The sequence below is a fragment of the Carcharhinus amblyrhynchos genome, chromosome 25 (assembly GCF_965287045.1).
Source record: "Carcharhinus amblyrhynchos chromosome 25, sCarAmb.v2.hapA, whole genome shotgun sequence".
NCBI classification, from domain to species: Eukaryota; Metazoa; Chordata; class Chondrichthyes; order Carcharhiniformes; family Carcharhinidae; genus Carcharhinus; species Carcharhinus amblyrhynchos.
This window is the reverse complement of record NC_137348.1, coordinates 38,416,665-38,442,823: the sequence shown is the minus strand read 5'-3', so window position 1 is coordinate 38,442,823 and position 26,159 is coordinate 38,416,665. Positions and strand designations below refer to the sequence as shown.

The window sequence follows — 26,159 nt, the reverse complement described above, 5'->3', positions numbered from 1 at the left end:
CATTCGGCCCATCGAACCTGCACCAACGACAATCTTACCCAGGCTCTCATGAACCCCACGTGTTTACCCTGCTAATCCCTCTGATAATAAGGGGTAATTTAGCATGGCCAATCAATCTAACCTGCATATCTTTAGAATGTGGGAGGAAACTGGAGCACCCGGAGGAAACTCATGCAGACACGGGGAGAATGTACAGACGCCACACAGACTGTCACTCAAGGCTGGAGTAGTTGAACCCGGGGGCTGTGAGGCAGCAGTGTTAACCACTGTGCCACCTGATTTTGATTTTGTTCCATCAAACCACATCCTTACACGATACTGCGCCCCAGACACTGAATCCTCATGTAGCACTCATTCCAAGAGGCTGGCACCTTGAGTAAGGGGGACCGTGAGCAGTGCCTGTAATCTTTCTGGATTGTATGGCTCAAAATCGCCAAAGGAATGGTGTCCTTACCCATTGAGACATCTTGGTGCAATTGGGGAACAGGACTGTCCTTAAATAAAAATGGGAAATGTTTATTTATAGTTCATTTTTATTATTGCCACAAGTAGGCTTACATTAACACTGTAATGAAGTTACAGTGAAAATCCCCTAGTCACTACAGTCTGGCATTGCTGATGCCTCCGCGATGGATATACCAGAGCATTCCACCTGGTTGTTGTAGGAATGAGCTTCTTTAATCTGCAGAGAAAAAATGATTGTAGAACCATAAATGGAATCACAAAATCCCTACAGTGCAGAAGGAGGCCACTTGGCCCATCAAGTCTGCACCGACAACAATCCCACCCAGGCTCTTTCCCTTCAATCCTACATAATTACCCCGCTAATCCCTCTAATCTACACATCCCAGGATACTAGCGTGGCCAATGCACCTAACTCGCACATCTTTGGACTGTGGGAGCAAACTTGAGCACCCGGAAGAAACCCATACAGACATGGGGAGAACGTGCAAACTCCACACAGACAGTGACCCAAGCTGGCAATCAAAACTGGTTCCCTGGTGTTGTGAGGCAGCAGTGCTAAACACTGTGCCACTGTGAGGTCAGGCAGCATCTTTGGGGAGAAACAGAATCAAGATTTCAGGGATTATTGACTTCTTCATCTTAACAAACTAATTTAGTTGGAATTAAGCTCAACCTCTGTCACCATCACTGGGGAATGCTTTGACAGCAGAAGTATTTGATTCAATGGAGTTTTCCAGGAACAAATTCTGGACGTAGGTCGCTCCTTATTAAGGTCACAACAAACTCACAATTACATTTGTTTTGGAAGGTTTCTTCAGATGTAACATGCTATGATCAATTACCTGTCTCTTCCTCTTTAGATATGATGGAGCGGGCCATCATTAATACGTTTGTGGGCCATGATGTGGTGGAGCCTGGAAACTATGTCCAGATGTTTCCCTACCCCTGCTACACCCGGGACGAGTGAGTATTGGGCCGGTCCAGCAAGACAGGAGGAGGGGAAGTAACATGAAATCAACTGACTAAGACTGGTACAATGCAGGACTATGTCAGATCCACGGTTAGGTTGCATAGGTGAATGAAGAAGGGAAATGGGAACCAGATGGATAAGTGTTCTTGCGTAAGGTCTACTTGCTTATATTTGCAATTAACATTCATGCCACACAAGTGCCACGCAATGACCATCTCCAACCAGAGAGAATCCAATCACCATCCCTTGGCATTCAGTGACATTACCATCACTGAATCCCCCACTATCAACATCCCTGGTTTTCCGTTGACCAGAAACGGAACCGGACTAGCCACGTAAATACTGTGGCTACAAGAGCAGGTCAGAGGGTGGGAATTGTGCAGCGAGTAACTCACCTCCTGACTCCTTAAAACCCATCCTCCACAAGTCAAGAGTGTGATCGAATGCTGTCCTCTTGTCTGGATGGGTGCAACTCCAACAACACTCAAGAAGCTTGATACCATCCAGGACAAAGCTGCTCGCTTGATTGGCACCCTGCCCAACAAACGTTCAATTCCTCAACCACTGCCGCACAGTAGCAGCAGTGTGTACTATCCACAAGATGCACTGCAGGAACTCACTAAGGCTCCTGCGACAGCACCTTCCCAGCCCACTACCTAGAAAGACCAAGGCAGCAGACACAGGCAAACAGCACCACCCGGAAGTTCCCCTCCAAAGCCATACACCATCCTGACTTGGCTGAAGACTGGCATCTGTGATGCCAGGGACCTCAGGAGGAGGCCGCAATGGATCATCCATTTGCTAGTTGCAAATTTTTCAGCCTTATCTTTTGCATTAAGCTGTTGGGCTCCCCCACCATTGTAGATGGTGGATAATTAGGTACGTCCTCCTGCTAGCTGTTAAATTGTGCGCTATCATTCATGAATGGATGTGGCAGGTCTGCAGAGCTCAGATCTGACCTGTTGGTTCTGGGATCACCGTGTATCATATGGTTCTCTACTCTTTGGTGAGTTATCCTGTTGTGTAGCTTCACCAGGTTGACCTTTCTGGGTATACCTAATGATGCTTCTGCTGAAAGGTAATGTTGTTTACCACGGATTAAAGTGTTTGTGGGCTAAAATTAAACAAGGATCAGAAGCAGAAATGTATTTAATGTAATTTGCTATAGTAGGCATCATAACTTAAACCTAGTGGCACAGTTCATAGAATTCCTACAGTGCAGTAGGAGGCCATTCAGCCCATCAAGTCTGCACTGACTACACTCCGACCCAGATCATATTTCCATAACCCTGCATATTTACCTTGCTAATCACCCTGACACTTGGGGGCAATTTAGCACGGCCCATCCACCTAACCTTTGGAGTGTGGGAGGAAACCGGAGCACTCGAAGGAAACCCACGCAGACACAGGGAGAACGTGCTACCTTCACATGGACAGTGACCCGAGACCGGAATCGAACCCGTGTCCCTGACGCTTTGAGGCAGCAGTGCTAACCACCGTGCCATGGCGCCGCTACCGTTACGTTTAACGATCCCGGGCCCAAGTAAATGAGTTGCTTCCATAGGTGTCATCTGATGGGAACATTGAAGGAAGGCATTGTTTCCGCTCGCAACCAGTTAATTTTGCGCCCCTAATGTGAAAGCCCTTTTCCCAGCCACTAGAGAGGGCCGGAATCAAACTCGTGAACCCCATGTTATGCATGGGTTTCCCTTAGACTCAGAGACACCATCCAACAACACAATCTGGATAGCTCGGTGGGGCCTTGGGGATAATTTGAGAACCGTCTCTGGAAGCTGTACCAACATGCGATGAGTCCAAGTGCTACTCATAATGAGACCTTTGTCGTCATTCGGATAAGAGAACAGAACAGCCTTTGCCCAGAAATCAAAATATCGCATTGTTCACAGTGCGCAGTGTAGAGTAAAAGAAGAGCTTTCATTTAAGATGATCATTGGAGAAGGGCACGGGCAATACCGTTGTGTTCTCAATGAAGACAGAGCTGTAGTCATGAACAGTAATTAGATTCATTACTCACTGCTGCAGCTCAAGAACCAGATTTTCCAGTGAGCTTCAGAACGCCAGCATCAGATCCAAATGGGGGTCCCGAGACCGCACTTGCTCACAATGTTTCCGCCTAGAGGTGGCCCCCTGCTAGTCTACCATCCACTTAAGGACAGTGGGTGGGTCCCCAGTGCTACTGGCCTAATCAGAGAGCCGGCAGCTCCAGAGCCTCAGTGGCAGGTCGAGGTGTGTGCTGTGAGCCTGTTCAGGGACCAGGTGAGCACCTGGACAGCCTCTGGCTGGCCTGCACAGCAGTAAGCAAATGATCAGGATCCAGGCTGGTCGGACGCATAGGGATGAAGGGGAAATCTATCTATTAGATTGGCCTTTCATGGCCTTGTCCTCACCACTGGGGCATGGAACTCCCAACTCTGTGCTCCCAGCCCGCTGCAAGGAGATTTTCTCCATCGGGATGGCATTTATCCCACATGCTGGGGAGCCTGATCTGCGGTGGCAGAAAGCTGGTGAGGCCACAAAACCAACCACAATTAGAGTCATCATGATCTTAATTGTTTGCCCGTCTCTGTGGAGCGGGCAGCCGAACCAGTTCTCCACCTGCCCTGGGAAAGTCTTCCAGTTTATGTATTACTGTCACAAGTGGGCTTACATTAACACCGCAATGAAGTCACTGTGAAAATCCCCTAGTCGCCACAGTCCAGCACCTGTTCGGGTGCACTGAGGGAGAATTTAACGTGGCCAATGTGTATAACCGCACATCTTTCACACTGTGGGAGAAAACTGGAGCACCCGGAGGAAACCCACGCAGACACGGGGAGAACGTGCAGGCTCCACACAGACAGTGACTCAAGCCGGGAATCGAACCCGGGTCCCTGGCCTTGTGAGGCAGCAGTGCTAACCACTGTGCCGCCCGGCAAGCTCTCCAGAGATGGGAGTGTTTTGAGGGGCTGCCCTGATGGGGCTCCACCTGGCCCCTATGTCAGATTTAGGGCATCTCTTGTTGCTTCTACATATTGGTAGGTACAATGGGACAAATATTAGTTGAAGATGGACCTTTACTGTACATCGTTATTGAAAGTAAGTCACCATTAAAAAATATAGGTTACATAAACAGAAATATCTCCCCTCCTTTTTCTTTTCAGCTTCCTGTTTGTGATTGAACACATGATGCCGCTCTGCATGGTCATATCCTGGGTGTATTCTGTGGCCATGATGATTCAACACATCGTTGCAGAGAAAGAGCACAGACTGAAAGAGGTGAGCTTTGACAGGGGGTCGGGGAAGATCTTTTCAGGTGTACCTTAATGCAGCTGAGATCCCTTCTGTGGTAAGACATTTACTGTGTGATCCATCACATCTGTACACATGTGGCACGGTGGTGACTAACCCCTGGTGCAACCCAGATTAAATCGCTCGAGTTGTCATCGTCCTTGACTGTTTTGAGTCTGCACAGTAATAGGGCGGTTGGATTACCCGTGCGAAGAAACAGTCGTGTTCGGACATTTGAGGCCCCTTCTGGCTTTGGATCTTTTCTGTCAGATCCGAAGAAGCCAACGTGACGCAAGTAACTTCAGCTGGCCTACTACATTGTCCTGTTTCAGGGGTGTTAGTTACTAAGTCCATTCACCAACAGCGAGAGTTTGATGCTGGATCAATTCCGTAATACAAAAAACTGCAAATGCAGTGTGTGTTGATCTAACTCGAATATTTGTCACTTTAATGATGAAAGGGCGCTCGGCTGGAAGAGGATCTGTGATCCTGACGCCAAGATACTTAGCCTCAGAGCCCTAGCACTCCAGGCAATCATCCCTGATTCCTAACTACTTGATAATCTACCAGATGCAAATCTGACTCTTTCCCATGGAGGTTGCAGCGAGGAACCTCACAGGGATCTTGATGTGTTTTCTTCTCATGTTCTGTGCCCGAAGGCTGAGGCATGCTAAGATCCCACCCCTCTCTACTGCTGAGAATCACATTATGGCCTCTGTGTTGCACAGAGTGCTGTAAATGACCATGGCTGGAATTTTACCATCCCTTCCCCCTGGTAATCGGAGCAGGAGGGGGCAGAGCATGGAAAGTCTCTTAACCTTGGGCAGGATTTTACAGTTTCAGGATGAATGAGGCCATAAAATCCCACCTCGTGATTTACCTAGCTGAAAAAACCGGCGAGAAACCCTCCTGTTTTCTTGCACGTTTTACACTTGGAATTTTTTTGAGAAAATTTCACCCAATGTGTTCAAATCTCAATCCATTGAATTAAGCATAAAACTTAAGCTGACACTCCAGTGGAGTACTTAGAGATCCTGTATTGTTGCACAAACCAGCTTGCAGATCAAATGTTAAACCGGGACCCCATTTACCCTCTCAGATGGAAGTAAAATATCCTGCGGCAACATTTTTTAAAATAGGATTCTATGCACAATTGAGCAACGCAGTGTCTGAATCACAGTGCCAGTGTGAAGCCAGATAAGTAGGCCATACATCCCATCGATTGGCTGATCGAATCGAACAGTGTGTTCCTTTGGTTGCTCTTAAGAGGCAGCATGTAGACTGTACTCAACCAGCCCATGCTTGCAAAACCCAAAACAAAATGTCAACTGTTAGATGTGATTCCACAATTGGAAGCACTGACTGAAGAATTCTGAGTGTGCTAATAGCTACACTAACCAAACCAAGTTAAGATGGTGAGTTGAGTTCTTACCACAACTTACCTACATTTGCTGGAATTGGCAGACATCTACATGCAGGGCCCCATTCTTTGCAAATTAAAAGAATATGTTCAAGAGTTTATTGAATTGCCCTATGGTTCCCCATTGCTTTCTCCTTGGCAATGCCTAGGCCAATCAGAGTCAACTTGCTAACCATCAGCACCCTTATCTCCTGTGGTATAAATTGAGATTGTTTGAAATTTGGCATTCTTGTGTTTGTCCTGATGAGTGCGAGACAAAAAAACTTCTGTGACGTGTCTCTCTTTGCAGCAAGACAAAAAGAAATAGGAAATGGTGCAAAAGCACAGACACAGTTACAGCAGAAGTGACATGATTTTTTTATATTGGAATGCCAAGAGTCATCATGTTTATTTCATTTATTTCTTAAAATCGAGTCCTTGAAGTTAAAACAATTACAGAACGGCAGCTGCAAAAATTAATGTTTTATTCCTAAATGTAATTTCTGTTTACTGTTAACAAAGCCATTACTAAAGGAAAAAAAGACCCAGGCAATCAGCAATGCATGCTTCATTACAAAGAACAAAGAAAATGACAGCACAAGAACAGGCCCTTCAGCCCTCCAAGCCTGCACCGACCATGCTGCTCATCTGAACTGAAACTCCCTACCTTTCCGGGGACCATATCCCCCTATTCGCATTCTATTCATATATTTGTCAAGATGTCCCTTGAAAATCATTATCATATCTGCTTCCACTACCTCCCCGAGCAGTGAATTCCAGGCACTCACCACCCTCTGTGTAAAAAAAACTTGTCTCGTACATCTCCTTCAAACCTTGCCCCTCGCATCTTAAACCTATGCCCCCTAGTAATTGCCTCTTCCACGCTGGGAAAAAGCTTCTGATCATCCATTGTAATATTGAAAACAATATTATTTATTTAACTCACTAAAAACTAATGCTTGAAGTAAAAAACAGGGCGACAGCTGGAAGAAACAGTATTTTGTTTGTAGACAAAAAGCACCAATTTATATCATTCTCATATCAGTTCCCAGTCCCAGCAGTTGCCAAATAGTGATGTTGCTGTCCTGGTAATGTGGATGTGGCCTGGAAGCCATCTGTATGGGAGAATGGAGTGACGCTGCACGTTCCTGTACTCACCCAACCTTTGAAATGGTGAAGACTGTGCAATGTCATTCATTGTCTTTTTCCCAGGGAAAGGGAATTGAAAACTAGAGGGCATAGGGTTAAAGGTGAGAGGGGAAAGATTTAAAAGGGGCCTGAGGGACAAGTTCTTCATTATAGCAGCACTTAAAAAGCATTTGGATAAGTACATGGATGCGCAAGGATTAGAGGAATATGGGCCAACCGTGGGCAATTGGGACTAGCTGGGAGGGCACCGTGGTCAGTACGGACTGGTTGGGCCAAAGGGCCTGTCTCTGTGCACTATTGCTCTATGACTCTGAGACGATTGTTGCACTAGGTTGTTTTGCCTGCTTAAAATGGAAATGAGAATTAAATTGTCATTAGAAACTAGTGATTTTTGAAAACCCTTACATAATCATTTCATACAATAATTATTAACAGTGCAAAATTGTGTCAATAGAATTAACAGGAATTTCACCTGCCATTCGTATCAATCAGTTTTCCTTAATAGGTGGGATAATTTGACTGAACAAATTTAAAGGTGTGTCTTAAAGCGATTTTCAGGAAAATGTTTGCCTAGGCTAAACACAGTCACAGAATGTGGAGAAATACTGGACTGTTTTTTGGTTCAGTTTTTGTTTCTTGCTCTCTATTCTTGTACTTTTGTTCATTCTCAGCTAAGAGAGTGGATATACCAGTTCCCTGAACTGTGTAATGTATCAGGAAGTGGCCTATTCAGAGCCACAATGGTGATTAGCTTATTTCTCCTTGCACTGTACTCCTGTCACAGGAAGCTCAGCGTGCTGGGATAATAAGGGAGGAGGTATTGGAGCTTTTGAAAAACATTAAAGTGGACAAGTCCCCAGGGCCAGATGGAGTCTATTCCAGAATACTGAGCGAGGCGAGGGAAGAAATTGCTGAGACCTTGGCCAAAATCTTTGTAACCTCTTTAGTCACAGGTGAGGTACCAGAGGATTGGAGAGTAACTAACTTTGTCTCTTCTGCCCTTCTTAAACAAAGGAACAATCTTGGAAATTACAGGCCTGTGAGCCTTACATCAATGGTGGGGAAATTATTGGAGAGGTTCTGAGGGACAGGATGTACTCACATCTGGAAGAGAATAGGCTTATTAATGATAGGCAGCATGGTTTTGTGAAGGGGAGATCGTGTATCACAAACTTGATTGAGTTCTTTGAGGAAGTGACAAAGAAAATTGACCAGGGCAGGGCAGTCGATGTTGTATACATGGACTTTAGTAAAGCCTTCGATTAGGTTCCTCATGGCAGGCTGATAGAGAAGGTGAAGTCATATGCCATCCAAGGTGAGCTGGTAAGATGGATACAAAACTTGCTTGGGCATAGTAAACAGAGAGTAGCAGTGGAAGGGTACTTTTCTAATTGGAGGTTTGTGACAAGTGGTGTCCCACAAGGATCAGTGCTGGGCGTTCTGTTGTTTGTGATACAAATGATTTGGAAAAAAATATAGATGGTCTGATTAGTAAATTTGTAGGCAATACAAAAATTGGAGGAGGAGCAGATAGTGAGGAGGATTGTCAGAGGATACAGCAGGGTGTAAATCAGCTGGAGTCCTGGGTCGAAAAATGGCATATGTGAGGTGAAGGGATTTGCAAGGTCTACTGCAGAAGGAAAGTATACAGTAAATGGCAGAGCCCTTAGAAATATTTAGCATGCAAAGGGATCTTGGCATGCAGATCCACAGTTCCCTGAAGATGGCAACTCAGATGGGCAAGGTGATCAAGAAGGAATATGGTATGCTGGCCTTCATTGGTCAGGGTGTTGAGTATAGGAATTGGAAAATCATGTTGTAGCTGTATAAGACTTTGGTTAGGCCCCATTTGGAGTATTGCGTACAATTCTGGTTGCCACGCTACTGAAAAGATGTTGAAACATTGGAAAGGGTGCAGAAGAGATTTACCAGGAGGCTGCCTGGTTTGGAGGATATGGATTATGAGGAAAGGTTGAACAAAACTTGGATTGTTTTTATTGGAGCGTTGGAGGACGAGGGGGCACCTGATAGAGGGTTTACAGAATTATGAGGGGCTTGGATAAAGTGGATAGTCAGAGTCTTTTTCACAGGGTTGAAGGGTCAATTAGTCGGGGGCATAGATTGAAAGCGAGAGGAGGAAGGTTTAAAGGAGATGTAAGGAGCAAGTTTTTCGCACAGAGGGTGGTGAATGCCTGAAACACACTGCTGGAGGAAGTGGTGGAAGCAGATTCTATAACAACATTCAAGAGGCATCTGGATAAATACATGGATAGGCAGGGAATAATTGAGGTAAGAAAATATTAGATTTGAGTGGCAACTGCATTGGCACAGACTTGGTGGGCCAGTGGATCTGTTGCTATGCTGTACTATTCTTTATTCTTGAGCTGTGCCCATGGGTTAACTTGAGCTCTGCTCCCTCGACTGCATTCCCAAGTGGTTAAGCATCATCAAACGATACAGCTGAGGAGGTCATTCAGCCCTTTGCGCCTGTATCAGATGTTTGAAAGAATTATCCAGTAGCTATACATTATTTCCATCATATTTCTTCTCTGTGAAAAGATTCATGGCTTGTGCTTTACTGTCACGCTCCAAGCCATACTGAGCAGCAGCCTAGTTGGGTATTTGTGCCTTGTAATTGAGGATAGCTTTTCTTCAGTCCAAGCTGTGTCCCTCTGGAATTATAACACAACATTCTATCGCTGAAGGTAAAAAGGAAAGCCACAAATCTTGAATGCCTGAATACAATTCCCAGAAATGCACAACAAGTAACAGAGAGAAGAGAGAAGTTTCCGAGGACTGCCAGCTGTCTGGACATGGATCAGTGAACTCATCTTTTTTCTTTCTGCTGTTAATTGACCAGTTGTGCATTTCCAACATTTGTACTCAGTTCTGCCGCTGGAGCTGTGAGGCTGTGTTAGCCATGTGTTACTCCTATAAAGCTCATTCGCAATCCTAACCCACAAATCAAATGTGACCTGTTTGAGGTGTATAAGATGTTGAGAGGTATGGATCGGGTGGATTCTCAGAGGCTTTTTCCAAGAGTGAAATGGTTGCTACAAGAGGACACAGGTTTAAGGTGCTGGGGAGTAGGTACAGAGGAGATATCAGGGGTAAGTTTTTCACTCAGAGGGTGGTGGGTGAGTAGAATTGGCTGCCATCGGTGGTGGTGGAGGTGGATTTGATAGAGTCTTTCAAGAGACTTCTGGATGAGTACATGGGACTTAATAGAATTGAGGGTTATAGGTAAGCCTAGTAGATATGGATATCACCAGTGCAACTTGTGGGCCGAAGGGCCTGTTTGTGCTGTAGTTTTTCTATGTTCTATGTTCTATGTTCAAATCGTGGCAGATATAAATACTTGATGTATTATGTGCAAAGTTTAAAATGTTCCAGTGTGTGATAGTAATTGCCCACAGCACAGACCATGGGATGTATTGTGGCTTAATGGACCCCTCATAAATATGAAGGAGACATCGCACCGATACATTCCACAATTCCCCGTGCAACCTAAACCACCTGAACGTAAAATCATAGGTGTTACTCTGCAGAGGGAGTTTTCTCTTCCTGCCTGTCAGGGGAATTGTAATGCACAGGGGTGGTGGGGTCTGGACCATGGACCATGCAAAGCTCCATTGACCTTGGGTGGGATTAAAAAATTATGTTACTCAATTTTTGAAAGACTGAAATGCAAACTAATATTTAATGAGGATGTCAGTCACTCAAAAGACACCTCACAGCGTTGTTCAGTAGAAATTGCAAACTTGTTATTAATGAGGCTATGGCAGCTCCATTTTAGCCACGTGGATTTGCTTTAGTGGAAGACTTCCTCTGTACACTTACACAACACAGTTAAATGTACTTCTTCAGTATTTATTGAAACATCAAAGGCATTTAGTAGCGACCATTTGTCTAACCGATTATACCACAAAACGTACACAAATTTTGAAAGGCACACTGATGTGTTGTACAAACACCAATATTAAGATAACATACTGAACAATGGCAACTATTCTTCCTCTTTTAATTTGCTGATCAGAATTAGAATTGTCCACATCTAGATTTTCCATTAGTCACATGTGGCTGGTGTATTGCGTGAAATTGTTATGCTCATGTGTTGGTGTCGGTGTAGAGCTGGCGAGTGAGATTTAGTCTGCAGGTTGTTGTGAACAATCTGGCTCTCTTCCCATTACAAACCTTCTCCTGCAGGTCATGAAGATGATGGGGTTGAACAATGCTGTCCACTGGGTGGCCTGGTTCATCACAGGCTTTGTACAGCTCTCCATCTCCGTAACTGCACTGACGGGTATCCTGAAATATGGCAAAGTCCTGATGCACAGTGACCCCTTCATAATCTGGCTGTTCCTCACAATCTATGGCATTGCCACCATCATGTTCTGGTGAGTACGTTAAACAGAGTTACCGATGACTCGGAGCAGGAATTGGTGAATATCTCATTAAAAATGTTGAACTTAATGGCACACACTCATCTGTCCTGAATGGAGCACAGATGATGATATCCTTTCATTCATTGTAAATATATAACCTTAAACTTCATAAGAATTCATGATGAAAAGAGTGTGGCTTGATTTTAAAGTTAAAGCTAAAAGTTTATTAGTCACAAGTAAGCTTACATTAACACTGCGATGAAATTATTGTGAAAATCCCCAAGTCGCCTCACTCCGGTGCCTATTCAGGTACACTGAGGGAGAATTTAGTATGGCCAATGCACCCAGCATGCCATTTGGACTGTGGGAGGAAACTGGAGCACCTGGAGGAAGTCCATGCAAACACGGGGCAAAAGTGCAGACTCCACATAGACAGTGACCCAAGCTGGGAATCGAACCCGAGTTCCTGGCGCTGTGAGGCAGCAGTGCTAGGCAGCAGTGCTAAGCATTGTGTCACCATGCCACCTGAGCAGTGCTAACCAGTGTGCAACCGTGCATCTGAGTAGGTGGTGAACTGTAGTCAAATGGACCGAGCTTTTACCTTCCTAATGTCTTGATAAATCATAATTGGCAAAACCTAGCTTCAATTGATTATATTTCATTCTAGTACCTGAACCTCCCTTCTTGATATATTGAATTATTTTCTTCATCCCTGTCTGGTACAACCTGCACTGCTTTTCCCCCTGTGGCAAGCTCTGATGATAAGACTGAATGGGAAAATTGTCATGTGGGGATTTGCAGCCATGCACTTTGACATGACTGTTGATATTATAATGCATTGTTTTACTTGGGTTCATCAGTGCAACTTTCCCGTGTACCCTAGAAACAATATTCAACATGTATACTTTGAGAATTTCATTCTTCACTTTTAATTCTAAGTCAATGATATGTACTTTCATTAGTATCCAGTGCTCATCCTGAGTGAATGAGCTTGGGTGGCAAATGTCAGCCTAGGGTGTAGTGATAGTAGCTTACTACAATTTTATCCTCGTATAATACCATTACCCTTTCCGGCAGGAGTAATGATGGGGGTCATAGAATCCCTACAATGCAGAAGAGGCTATTCGGCCCATTGAGCCTGCACCAACTCTCTGATAGAGTATCCTATCCAGGCCGTCTCCCTCACCCTATCACTGTAATCCCACACCTTGGCTAATTCCATCTAACCTACAAATCTTGGGACACTAAGGGGCAATTTAGCATGGCCAATCCACCTAACTTGCACATCTCTGGACTGTGGGAGGAAACCAGAGCACCCGGAGGGAACCCACACAGACACAGGGAGAATATGCAAACTCCACACAGACAGTCACCCAAGGCTGGAATTGAAACCAGGTCCCTCTGAGACGGCAGTGCTAACCGCTGTGCTACTGTGCTGGGTGAGAAATCTAGCCACTGTTGTCCACCTTTTATCAAACCCCAGAGACACAGAGGCTCAATGCAATACAGTCTTCATTGCTCATACCAGACGTGCTTGCAGTGCACAACTCTTTGTATCAGCAGTGAATAATGACTATTTGTCAATCACAAGGTAGTTACAAAGCGCCGCTCATAGTGCTTGAAGCACAGCAACTGTGAAGGTAGCCTTGCGTATTCACTCAGATCTTTGTAGCTCATTAAGATGCAGTCAGCCTGGCTGACAAAGCCTTTACTGACATTGATTGTTTGAGAATTGGCTGCTCTATGTTGAACTTGAATAAATGAAGTGCAGCTTCTACTCAAAGTAAATTACTCCCGTCCACACACAAACTGTGTTACATAAGAGCATAAGAAATAGGAGCAGGAGTAGGCCATCCAGCCCTTCAAGCCTGCCCCGCCATTCAATAAGATCATGACTGATCTGAAGTGGATCAGTTCCACTTTCCCGCCTTCCTGTGTGTTAATACTCAACACACCAGATCAAAACGGTGGCACATACCCCAACTTCTACCCCCCCCAACCCAACTTTTGTTGAGTTCAACGCCTCCCAGGCCAGAGGGACTATAAATTAGAACTGTAAAATTTCCATTGTCCAGCATGGGTATTGACAATTCATCAAAAGTGCTGGTTACCTCAGAGTTCTGCTCCTGGCTGATCTCGCAAAGATGCAGGTATTGAGGCTCCTCGAGAGCTGGGGGCGGGTGCACATTGAGTGAACGGTGCCAGAGCGCACTGGGCAACTGTGACTGGAGGGAGAGCAGACCACAATAATTACCTGTGGCTTTGACAATTTTAGGCAGTTGTGTGAGAGTGTGACTGACGGGGAACAAGTGTTAGTGCTGACTTTGGAGGGAGATGACAGATGTCTCCAGTCAAAGAACAGACCCAGCAGATATTGTGTTTGGTAGAGAATTGGCTGATGACACATTGTTTACTGTAATACCACACTGGGCATTGCACTCCAAAGATGGACAGGTTAGGTGCATTGGCCATGCTAAATTGCCCTTAGTGTTCCAGGATGTGTAGGTTAGAGGGATCAGCAGGGTAAATACGTGGGGTTATGGGGATAGGGTCTCGGTGGGATTGTTGTTGGTGCAGGTTCGATGGGTTGAATGCTCTCCTTCTGCACTGTATCGGTTCTATGATTCCCCCATCCTGTAAGTCTCTTAGAGAACATCTGGAACAGGTCAGACTTTTCCTGAGAGAAAATAAAAGCTGGTCTCGTAACTCTGTGGAACTGACTTCTTCCTTGAACTCTTGCAGTTTCCTGATCTCTGTGGTCTACTCCAAGGCGAAGCTGGCCTCAGCGTGTGGTGGGATCATCTATTTCCTTAGCTACGTCCCTTACATGTACGTGGCAATCCGTGAGGAGGTGGCTCACGATAGGATCACTGCGTTCGAGAAATGCATTGCGGTATGATATCAAACAAATAATCAGGTTGATTTATCTTTCTCAGTGTTGTGCTTAGTGAGTTTCACAAGGATAACAAGAGAACATGGCTGATACAGGTCTGGCAGCATCAGCGGCGAGAGAAACAGAGTCAAGAGTCATACAGACTCCAAACATTAACCGTGTTTCTTTCTCCACAGACAATGCCAGACCTGCTGAGTTTATGCAATATTTTCTGTTTCTCTTTCAGATTTCCAGCATCCGCGGTATTTTACTTTTACAAGAATAAAGCGTGTTCTGACACTGGGTTTTGCTCAGTGAGTTAAACCTTTCACCCAACAACATTTCAGTGGCCCCTGGTTCTCTCTCCACAAGGAAAGACTTGGTCATTGCAGAAGATCTTCTGTTTATGGGGACTATATTTCAGCCCGCTGCTGACGTTTAGACAATTTCAATACCATTCACTTTGACCAGTCCCTGTGGTAGTAAGTTCCACATTCTTACTACTCTTCGAGTAAAGATGCTTCCTCTGAATTCCCTGTTGGATTTCTTGGTGACTATCTCACGTCGATAGCCTCGCGTTTTGACAGTAAAAGGAAACGAATAAAGGGACTCTGAAATGAGGCAAACTTGATGAGCATTCTCGTGCTTATTTTCATATGGGCAATTGGATCCTCAAAAGTCCAAGAGAGATTGTGGATGAGTCCAGTTCATAGAATCATAGAATTCTTACAGTGTAGAAGGAGGCCAAGTCTGCACTGATCACAATCAGCGACGGCCTAGACCCGATTCCCGTAACCCTACGTATTTACCCTGCTAACCTCCCTGACACGAGGGTCAATTTAGCATGGCCAATCCACTTGACCCACACGTATTTGGAGTGTGGGAGGAAACCGGAGCACCTGGGTGGGTGGGGGCGGGGGGCGGGGGGCGGACCCACGCAGACACAGGGAGAATGTGCAAATTCCACATAGACAGTCACCCAAGACCAGAATTGAACCCGGGTCCCTGGCGCTGTGAGGCAGCAGTGGTAACCATTGTGCCACCGAGCTTCCCCTCAGTCTGTCCAAAAATACAGCCTTACTGTAAACACATGCCGAAGGGATTTATTGACATTGCTCTGATCACTGCAGAATGGGGTTAAACCCAGGACCAGAGGTTTCTTCAATGCTCACACATATAGATCCATATTTAGACAGTGTTAGTACCAAACTGCAGACTTACTAGAGGAGAAAATCCAAGAAGTGTGTTACAGAAAGTGTTGAAACAATCCATGTTTAAAATGTTTCAGCAAACGTTGCAACATATTTCCATAGAAACGTCATTCATGATTTGCTCAGAATTATAGGATCACCATTATCAGTCACTAATAATTTGATATACTGTATTAAAATGACGGTCAAAACTTTCCAGCTGTTCATGCAAGCAGGATCTTCCAATCCCACTGATAGCGTATCCTGACTACGGGTTTCACAGCAGCGAGGGGCACATTCAATAGGAAACCCTGTTGATGTTCAGGAAGAAAATACAGCTATTCAGCTATATATATTTTTCACCCTCTCTCAGTTGAGAAAACCAGACAAAGACTCTTGGAATGTCAGACAAGGACTTTATTACGAACTATGGTATGGGTTGGCCCCAATGCTCCAATTAGTGGTTCACCTGGGAGAGCCCCAATCCAGGAATTGCATAGAGATTAATAGTTCAGATCCAGTTATAGGAAATTAGCATATACCAATCAAAGATGTACATTTGCACAGAAGTTATCTATATCCACTCACAACTATCGATTAGGTTTACATCACGCGTAACATAAGGGTATAGTTGTCCAATTACAACTTGTGCACGTCTACCTAATTATAATATAATCTGGCATACATTTCTTTATACTTATCTATTTCTAACCAGTGGTACATCAACTTCCCTGCCCCAATGTCTTTTGTTAGAAGAGATATTAACAAGCTGCAGCTGTGCATAATTCAACGGAGGCCATGTTTGTATGCCCTGCTGAGGCCTTCTTGTAACTAGGAGCTTTATGGTCCTTGACTCTTATTTGGGTCTGCTTTAATCGAGACCTGTGGGTTTTCTCAGAGTTTTCCCTGTGTGACTGAGATATAGCTTGCAGCTGATGTGATTTTTAAACTTGTGTGACTATTAGCCCTTTCACGGCGGGACCAGGAAATCCCACCGCTGCCCGATGGCAGGTCATCTCTTGGTTTTGTTGCGGGTTGTGGCGGTAAATCCCACCCTGTAAGTGGGTAATGTATGCTAAATGAATACTGTAATTATATATTATCAGAAATGAAGAAGAATTGAGTACTAATGCTGCTGCTTGTAATTTCAGTCCCTCATGTCCACCACCGCTTTTGGGCTTGGATCTAAGTACTTTGCGCTGTATGAGGTGGCAGGCGTTGGAATTCAGTGGCACACCTTGAATCAGTCACCGGTAGAAGGAGATGACTTCAACCTACTTCTCTCCATGGTCATGCTGATTGTTGATGCTACTGTCTACGGAGTGTTAACATGGTATATCGAAGCTGTTCATCCAGGTATTCTGCTCACTTCCCGTGTTTGTACAATTCTTATTTGCAAGTGCCTGCAGACATTGTATCTAAATAGGTTCATCCTGCCTTCCTAAGCATGTGTGTTCAGACTCTGCCTCTCTGTCACATACAAACATGTGAATGTGGAGCAGGAATAGACCATTGAGTTCTCAAGCTAGCTCTATCATTTGATAAGATCTGATTCTGGTCTCCACATTGTTTCTGGTCTACCCCCTCTACCCTTTGGCTCCAACCTTAAAAATATTCAATGTGTCTGCCTCCACTGCTCTCTGGGAAGAGAATTCCACAAATGATTGACCTCCTGAGAGAAAATTTCCTCTCCCTCGTCTCTTGCCTTAAATGAATGACCCCTTTTGCAACATGTGACCCCTCAGGCAGCACAGTGGTTAGCACTACTACCTCACAGCGCCAGGGACCTGGGTTCAATTCCAACCTTGGGTGGATGTGCAGAGTTTGCACATTCTCCCCGTGTCTGTGTGGATTTCCTCCGGGTGCTCCAGTTTCCTCCCACCCTCCAAAGATGTGCAGGTTAGGTGGATTGGCCATGCTAAATTGCCTCTTAGTGTCCAGTGGTGTCAAGGTTAAGTAGATTAGCCATGGGAAGTATTCAGGGTAATGAGGATAGGGTGGGCCTGGGCTCTATCAGAAAGTTGGTGCAGACCTGATGGGCCAAATTGGTTCTTCTGCACTGTAGGGATTCTGCGATTCTAGTTCAGTCTCTCCCACAATCTCCGCAGCTTCCACCCTATCAAGTCCCCTTGGGTGTTTCAATAAGATCACCTTTCACTCTCCTAATCTCTAACATATACAAGCCCCACCTGTTCAACCTTTCCTCAGAAGGTAACCCCTCCATGCCAGGAATCAGGTTATTTGAATCTTCTCTGAATTACTTGCAATGGAATTATGTCCTTTCTTAAACAATGAGACCAAAACTGCACACACTACTCTAGATGTAGTCCCACCCATGGCCCCTACAGCTGTAGCAAAATCCCCTTTGCAATAAGCAACACCATTCTTGCTGTATCTGCCACACTCTACCCAGATTCACTTCTTCTGTTTGGCCATCCTTCCTGCTCATTATGTTCATCCACTAACAAGCTACAGCACTTAAAATCAACTGGCGTAGTAACAAGTTCCACTAATGAGCAAGACTAATCAATGTAATTTTATTTCCCGTTCTGTTTTAGTAATACACTGCTTAATTTTTCTGAAGTACATGTGATTGTTCTCAGGATCCAGTTCAGTTGTTGTCCATTAGCTTAATGTATCTTCCTGTCATTTGACCTGCACCATTAACTATTGATGGCTAAAATTTACACGGCATTTTTGATACTTCAGTTGTATAGATCCTCCATCAGTCCCCAGAGGGTTGCGAGATGAGGATGGACTGTACGGGAAAGATGCATTGGCTTTGCAAATGTTGACAGTACATTTGTAAGTGTGAGGTGTTGCATTTTGGAAAGTTAAATCAAGATAGGACTTTAATGGTGATTGGTAGGACCTTAGGGACTATCATGGAACAGAGGGACCTTAGAGTTCAGGTGCACGGTTCTCCAAAGATAGAGTCACAGGTAGATAGGGCAGTGAAGAAGGCTTTTGGCGTGCTGGCCTTCATTAGTCAGGGTATTGAGTAAATAAGTTGGGAAGCTATCTTGCAGTTGTATAGGATGAGTTGATGAGGCTGCACCTGGAGTAGTGTGTTGAATTTTGGTTGCCTTGCTATAGGAAAGATGTTATTAAACTGGAGAGAGTGCAGAAGAGATTTACAAGGATGTTGTCAGGACTCAAGAGACTAAGCTATTGGGAGAGATTGGATAGACTAGGACTTTTTTTTTAGAGCATAGGTGACTGAGGGGTGATCTTATAGAGGTGTAAAAGATCATGAGAGAGTTGAATAGGTCTTTTTCCCAGGGTTGGGGAATTGAGAACCACAGGGTATAGGTTTAAATTAAGAGGGAAAAGAATATAATGGGAACCTGAGGAGCAACCTTTTTACACAGTGTGTGGTTTGTACGTGGAATGAGCTGCTGCAGGAAGTGGTTAAGGCAGTGACATTGACAACATTTAAAAGGCATTTGGACAGATACATGGATAAGAAATGTTTAGAGGGATGTGGGCCAAATACAGGCAAATGGGGTTAGCTTAGATGGGCATTTTGGTCAGCATGGACCAGTTTGGGCTGAAGGGCCTGTCTCCATGCCGTAGATTTCTATAACGGGAGGTCTTGTGGTACAGTGGGTAGCGTCTCTGCCTCCGAGTCAGAAGCATCAGGTTCATGTCCCACCCCAGGACTTGAAGGCCAATGAAGTTGCGTCCATAACGTAGCTGAACGGATTGAGTAGCAGCCTGAAAATTCGTCCCAACACACACGGGTCGAAGGAGTGGGAGAGATTCTGGGTCAACCTTGTGACAGCAGAAACATTGGAGTCTCCACAATCCCTATTCATATCTCCTGACTACAGTGTGCTTGTAAAGGTGCATGTTGCCACTTACTAAGTGGCACATCCACCACGGTACATTCACCAGAATGGTATTGGGGTTAAGGACCAGTTGCACAAACTTGTTTCATAATGCTTAGGGATTATGGGGTTACAGGCTGATCTAAATGAGATACTTAAAATAATAAAGGGGTTCAATAGGTCAAGTGACAGTGGGCGGCACAGTGACACAGTGGTTAGCATTGCTGTCTCACAATGCCAGGGACCTGGGTTCAATTCCCAGCTTGGGTCACTGCCTGTGCAGAGACTGCACATCCTCCCCATGTCTGCGTGGGTTTCCTCCGGGTGCTCTAGTTTCCTCCCATAGTCCGAAAGACATGCTGGTTAGGTGCATTGGCCATGCTAAATTCTCCTTCAGTGTACCTGAACAGGTGCTGGGGTGTGGCTGCTAGGGGATTTTCACAGTAACTACATTAACACTGTTAATGTAAGCCTACTTGTGATTAATAAATAAACTTTTACTTCAGATACAGTTGAACTTCCAATAACTGGAGTGTCCTTGTTCACAGAGTATAGTCTCCAGTTGCAGCTAGAACAATAGGATTGAAAGCAGAAAGCAGTTTTCACGCAAAGTGGAAATTGAAACTTCCCCTACCAAAATGCTGCTGAAGTTGGGTAAATTGAAGTTTTCAAGACTAGGATTTTATTTCTTGTTGAGTAAGCAAATCGAGGGATGCAAAGGAATGAGAGGTCAATGGAGTTGAGGCACAGATCAGCCAAGATCTAATTGAATGGTGGTACAAGCTCAGGGGACTAAAGGATCGACTCATGTTTCTGTGCTTCTAAGAAAATATATAAAACATAAAGTGCACTAATTAATTTTGATTGAATGGCTCATACTGTCACGCTGATCAGTTGCTAAGTAACAGTTCCTTAAAGTCAGGGTTCTCAATCCTACAGGGATCTGTGAGCAGAGTTCAAGAGATACATACAGTACGGAAACAGGCTCTTCAGCCCAGCCCATAGAATCGTATAATCCCTACAATGCAGAAAGGGACTATTCGGCCCATCGAGTCTGCACTGACCATAATCCCTGCCAGGCCCTATTCCTGTAAGCCCGGATATTTACCCTGCTATCCCCTGACACTAGGGTCAGTTTGGCATGGCCAATCAACCTAACCAGCACATCTTTGGACTGTGGAGGAAACCGGAGCACCCGGAGGAAACCCATGCAGACATGGAGAAAATGTGCAAACACCACAGGTAGTGACCCAAGCCGGGAATTGAACCCGGGTCCATGGCACTGTAAGGCAGCAGTGCTAACTACTGTGCCATGTGCCGCCCAGTTTGTCCTTCCCAACTCGTCCATGCCAACCAGGTTTCCTGAACTGCACTAGTCCCACTTACCTACATTTGGCGCATATCCCCCTAAAATTTCCTACCCATTTATCTGTCCAAATGTCTTTTAAATGTTGTAATTATACCCGCTCCAACACCTCCTCTGGCTTGATTACGGTATTGTAGATATATAAGGTCTGGGCAATTTTCTGATTTTTTTTCCCAAAATCTCTGTTCGGTTGCCACTCCCCTCAAACTTACCCTCGTTTCAATTGCACAGCTCCTGTCTCATCCAACCTCCCACACTCAAGCTGGGGGATACAAGGGCTGTGCAGTGTGTCCCCGGCAGCATCAGTGCAGAGTAAGCGGGGTGCAGAAAGGTATGTCACTACCCCTTAGGGCACTAGCTAGAGCGGGATACAAGACGGGAGTGAAAGGGTGTGTAGTGAGGGAGGGTATCCAGGACTGGAGGGGTGTGGCAAGGGTGTCCAGGACTGGATCCAGAAGAGGAGGGGTTAGGGAGCAGGGTGGATTGGAGTTAGACCAGACCCATCAAACCAGATACGGAGCGGCAAGGTCGCACAGTAGTTGGGGCAGCACGTAGCACAGTGGTTGGGGTGGCATGGTAGCACAGTGGGTTAGCACTACTGCTTCACAGCTCTAGGGACCTGGGTTCGATTCCTGGCTTGGCTCACTGTCTGTGTGAAGTTTGCACATTCTCCTTGTGTCTGCGTGGGTTTCCTCTGGATGCTCCAGTTTCTTCCCACAGTCCAAAGATGTGCGGGTTAGGTTGATTGGCCATGCTAAAATTGCCCTTAGTGTCCTGAGATGCGTAGGTTAGAGGGATTAGTGGGTAAACATGTAGGGATATGGGGGTAGGGCCTGCGGGATATTGTGGTCGGTGCAAACTCGATGGGCTGAATGCCTCTTTCTGTACTGTAGGGATTCTATGATTCTATCCTATGATACCATAATGATTCCTTTTGTTTACAACACACTGCATTTTCATTCTACACATCAACCTGATGCCTATTGTTACACAGTTTTTAATTTAAACACCTTGCAAGCTTTCCAGTTTAATGAGACAAACAAGGAAAGTAATTCAATTATTTCTTTACTTAACACATCTAATACCAACTCAGACATAAACAGTTGCAACTCATTAACTCTTTACTGAACTTTAACTGAATATTCACTTCCAACTGAACTTTAACTCTTAAACTGCACTTTAACTGAATATCAACTTTAACTATTTAACTAAAAATAGATACTACCAAGTTTTGGTAAAACCTTGACCACGGAATAGCCTTGATGTAGAATCTATCTTCTTCTCTGAAGCAACCTTCAGGGTACAGATCTTCTTGCGATGGTTGGTGTCTTCGAGTTATCACAAACAGTTATTTTAAACAAAAGCTGGCACATGTTTTTTTTTTAATCCAGAATTCTCCACTCCTTCCCAGAAGATTCTTTGTCATCTAGCCAACTGTGTAACCAGAAACCGATCACATGGTTCGAACATCCAGTCAAATTACTTTTCAACCATGCCATTACGCTTAATTCAAACTGCATACTCCATACATAACAGTCATAAAAATCAGAGATGCAATGCAAACAACTTCCTTCGTCTGACCAACGCAGGAAGCTTCAGATCACAGCTCCAGACCAGAACCTTACCCAGAGCAACTTTACCACCTGCACCTGGTTTTAATCTGAGTTGACCAAAAATCCCAGCATGCTTAACTCTCAGCCAGAAAAGCCATTTTAAAGTGAGAATTGCCATTATTGTTGTTAAATTATCATTGTAGCCATTCTTTCTCCGTTCACGCTGTGAAATGATTCGCCAGTTGATCCATGTGAATGCAATCGTTGCGTGCTTTCACATTAGAGTCAAGTGTTCGGGGTATTGATTTTGTGGGGATAGTCTGACAGATATGGAAGTGCGATCAGTTTGATCACTCTCTGGAGATGCAGTCAAAGTAAAAACATGTTTTAGGTTAAAAATTAGCATCGCGTTTCCTGAAATGAAAATTGATTCCTTGTTAAATCAGCGACAGGCTAAAAACATCAAACCATAATTTTTCCTTTAAACTTGTCCCCCTAGAATGGTCAGTGCTACTTTTACATTACCCGATATAGTTCTAGGTGTTAAGATTGAATGTTGAGAAGTTTGTTTTGACTGGTTTAGTGTTTTCAGGTGTAAGAAGAGAAATCCCAATTTACCAGTGTGTAACTTCCACAAAGCACGGAGATTTAAAATATTTATCTCATTGGGAAAGGGAGTTTGATGGTTGCACAATAGCTGTGGACCATTTATAAAGTCACAGCTTGCTAATGCAGATAATAGCCCAGTTTATCTTCACAATGATTCTGCAGTTACACTTACGAAAGAAAGGCAAATCTGTTAAAGTTACTCATTGCTTGTTTGTCGCACATTCAGTAGATAAATACAACCATTAAGAATCCCACTGAACGTGTTAACACACTCTTTTGCTTGTAATATAGATTCATAAATAAACTTGTGAATTTTAGATGTTTGAAATTGTACTGATACGGTTTGATGACTGCGCTGCTGCACTTTTATTAATCCTTCCCATCCTGTCTTCAACATTAGCAGGACGAACCAAACCTTCGCCTAAACTGTGCATCATTTTCAAATTAAACTATCCAAAAATAAAATCAGCCGCTTACACCTCATGTTGGTGGAGATCCTGGTGGCTGGCCTGAGGAATGCTCTAGAACTATCACTAAATAACACCATTGTCTTGGCGATGTTTCTGGGCCATGCAGTTCTATTTTATTGAGCCATGTGGTGGGCTGCTGCTATGCATTTGTACCAAAATCATACGCCTGTCCTTTATAAATGGACTCATGATATTACAATAGTGAGAGAATCATTCTTCCTGGTAAACTGTTTGAAGGGTCACCATTTGTACTCAGACTGTACAGAAGTGTTGGTGGAATCTTGGAGCACTGAAAGAGGCTAGGTTGCGCCTGTGCTAGCTCGTCATTTAATTAAGTTTTATGGAGAAAAATATTTGTTTTTCAGGGAAGCCTCAGCAGCAGTGAGGTTATGAATACCTGCTGCAGGGGATCTGCAAGGATCAACAGTGCAGCGCCAATGAGCCACAAGCTAATCAAGTCCCATGTTTGACCCTGAGTTTTCACTTGGGCCAGTGGTAGTGTCACAATTGTTCATCCTAATGACCAAATGCTTGGAAAAAAAACATATGCCGGAATTCTCCAACTTCACCCGTGGCTGTGATTCTCCAGTCTCGCTGCTGTGAACGGTGATTTGGTTGAGCGCCAAGTTCTCCATTCTCGCTGGCAGTGGTAGTGGGGTGAAAAAGATCAGAGAATTCTGGCCCTAGACAGAGTTCCCACTTCTGACTGCAGTCCCGTGACTTCTGTTTGATAGCACATCAATGTAGATATATCAGAAGAGGTCAGAACTAGGTTTGGCCATAGTGTGCTTCAACGTTCAATGCACCCCATCACCATTCAGACCTTAAGCAATAGCCGCTTGGGCACAGATCTGAGTGTGATGGACACTGTATCTTAGGCTGAGTCTTTGTGGGTGGGAAAGGTTCACTGCGAGAGTAAGAAATGGAATGAGTGAGGTGTGTGTAAAATAGCACAAAATCACTCTGAACAAAATATAAGTATTTTTATAAAAGCTGTTTTTTTTCTCTTTGTCCTTTGGGTGGGGGGGGTTTTAATTCAGACGGGCAGCATGGTCGGTGCAGGCTTGGAGGGCTGAAGAGCCTGTTTTGGTGCTGTAATTTCCTTTGTTCTTTGTATTTTCTTCACCCATCCTTCCTAATGTTACGCAGATCGGGTGTTGGTTGAGAGATAAATGTTGACCAAGACACCAAGAAGAAGAAATATAGTTTAATTAAAGAAATAGATTTGTCAGGGGCAAATTGTATTTCGTTAGCTTGATTGAGTTTTTTGATGAGCCAACAGAGAGGTTTGTTGCAGGTAATGTGGGTTAATATGTTCACGGACTTCCAAGAGCTGTTTGATTAGGTGCCGCAGAACAGGCTGGTCGCTGAAGGTGAAGCTCGTAGAATAAAAGGCTCAATAGTTGCATTGAAACAAAATCAGCTGAATGACAGGAAGCAGAGAGCAGCGGTGACCTGTTGCTTTTCAGACAGGAGGAAGGTAGATAATGGGGCTTCGCAGGGTTCAGTATGATTTTACATTAATGACCTAGTCTTCAGTGTACAGGACACAGTTTGAACATTTGCATCAGACACAAAACTAAGAAGCGTTGTGAACTGGGAGGAGGGTGGTTAAAGATAGAGTTCAAGGAGACATAGAAAGGCTGGTGAATTGGGCAGACACATGGCAGGTGAAATTTAATGTAGAGAAAGATGAAATTTGATACAAAGAAGTACCTAGTGTTACATTTTGGTGGAAGAATGAGGAGAGGTAATATAAAATAAAGAGTTCAATTCTATAGAGGATGTAGGAGTGGAGGAACCTGAGGGCATCTGTGCACAGATCATTGAAGGTGACAGGGCAGGTTAAATGGGCAGTTAATAAATCAGAGGGGATACTGAACTTTATGGAGAATACAAAAGCAAGAAAGTTCAGGTGAACTTCTATAAAACACAGGTTTAGCCACAATTGTATCTGGGCTTCAGACTTAAAGAAGGATGAGAATGCATTAAAGAGGGTGAAAAAGATTAGAAGAATAGTTCTGATGTTGAGCAACTTCAGTCATTTGGATAGATTGGAGAACCTTGCATTGCTCCACTTAGAGAAGAGAAATTTGAGAGGAGACTTTCTAGAAAAATCATTTGGGGACCAGAAAGAGTACACGAGGATAAACTTACCAAGAACCAGAGGAGGGCAATTTAATGTGAGCAGCAAAAGAACAAAAGGCAGCTTGATGGAAACATTTTTTAATGCAGCAGATGATTAGGATCTGCTGTGCACTGCCTAAGTGTGTGGTGGAGGCAGATTCAGTTGTAGCTTTCAAAAGGAGTTGGGTAAAACACAGAGAAGATTTCAATATTCTTGGATGCAAAGTGTTCAGGGAATATAGGAAAGTAAGGAAAGGAGGAAGGAGAGCCAATATTGATAAAGGAGAACATTGAAATGATGGAGAGAGAGAATATCTCAAAGGAGTCAAGGACAGAATTTATTTGTATACAATTAGAGAACAAAAGAGTTGAAAATACATTGCTCAGTGTTGTCTATAGGCTATCAACGAGTGGAAAAGATGTAGAGAAATAAATATGCAAGGGAATTGCAGAGAGGCACAAGAATTATAAAGAAGTTGAAATGGG

General features: G+C 44.3%; 1 protein-coding gene across 2 annotated transcripts in view; it reads left to right on the top strand.

Annotated features, from left to right (window-relative positions):
* abca2 (ATP-binding cassette, sub-family A (ABC1), member 2) overlaps positions 1-26,159 on the top strand; it is a 508,234-nt gene that overhangs the window by 353,285 nt on the left and 128,790 nt on the right. For both annotated transcript variants that reach the window (XM_080212375.1, XM_080212373.1), the window contains exons 15-19: positions 1,326-1,428; positions 4,597-4,711; positions 11,478-11,668; positions 14,399-14,549; positions 16,870-17,074. In XM_080212375.1, the coding sequence (XP_080068501.1) occupies positions 1,326-1,428; positions 4,597-4,711; positions 11,478-11,668; positions 14,399-14,549; positions 16,870-17,074 (765 nt within the window). The remainder of the gene's footprint in view (positions 1-1,325; positions 1,429-4,596; positions 4,712-11,477; positions 11,669-14,398; positions 14,550-16,869; positions 17,075-26,159) is intronic.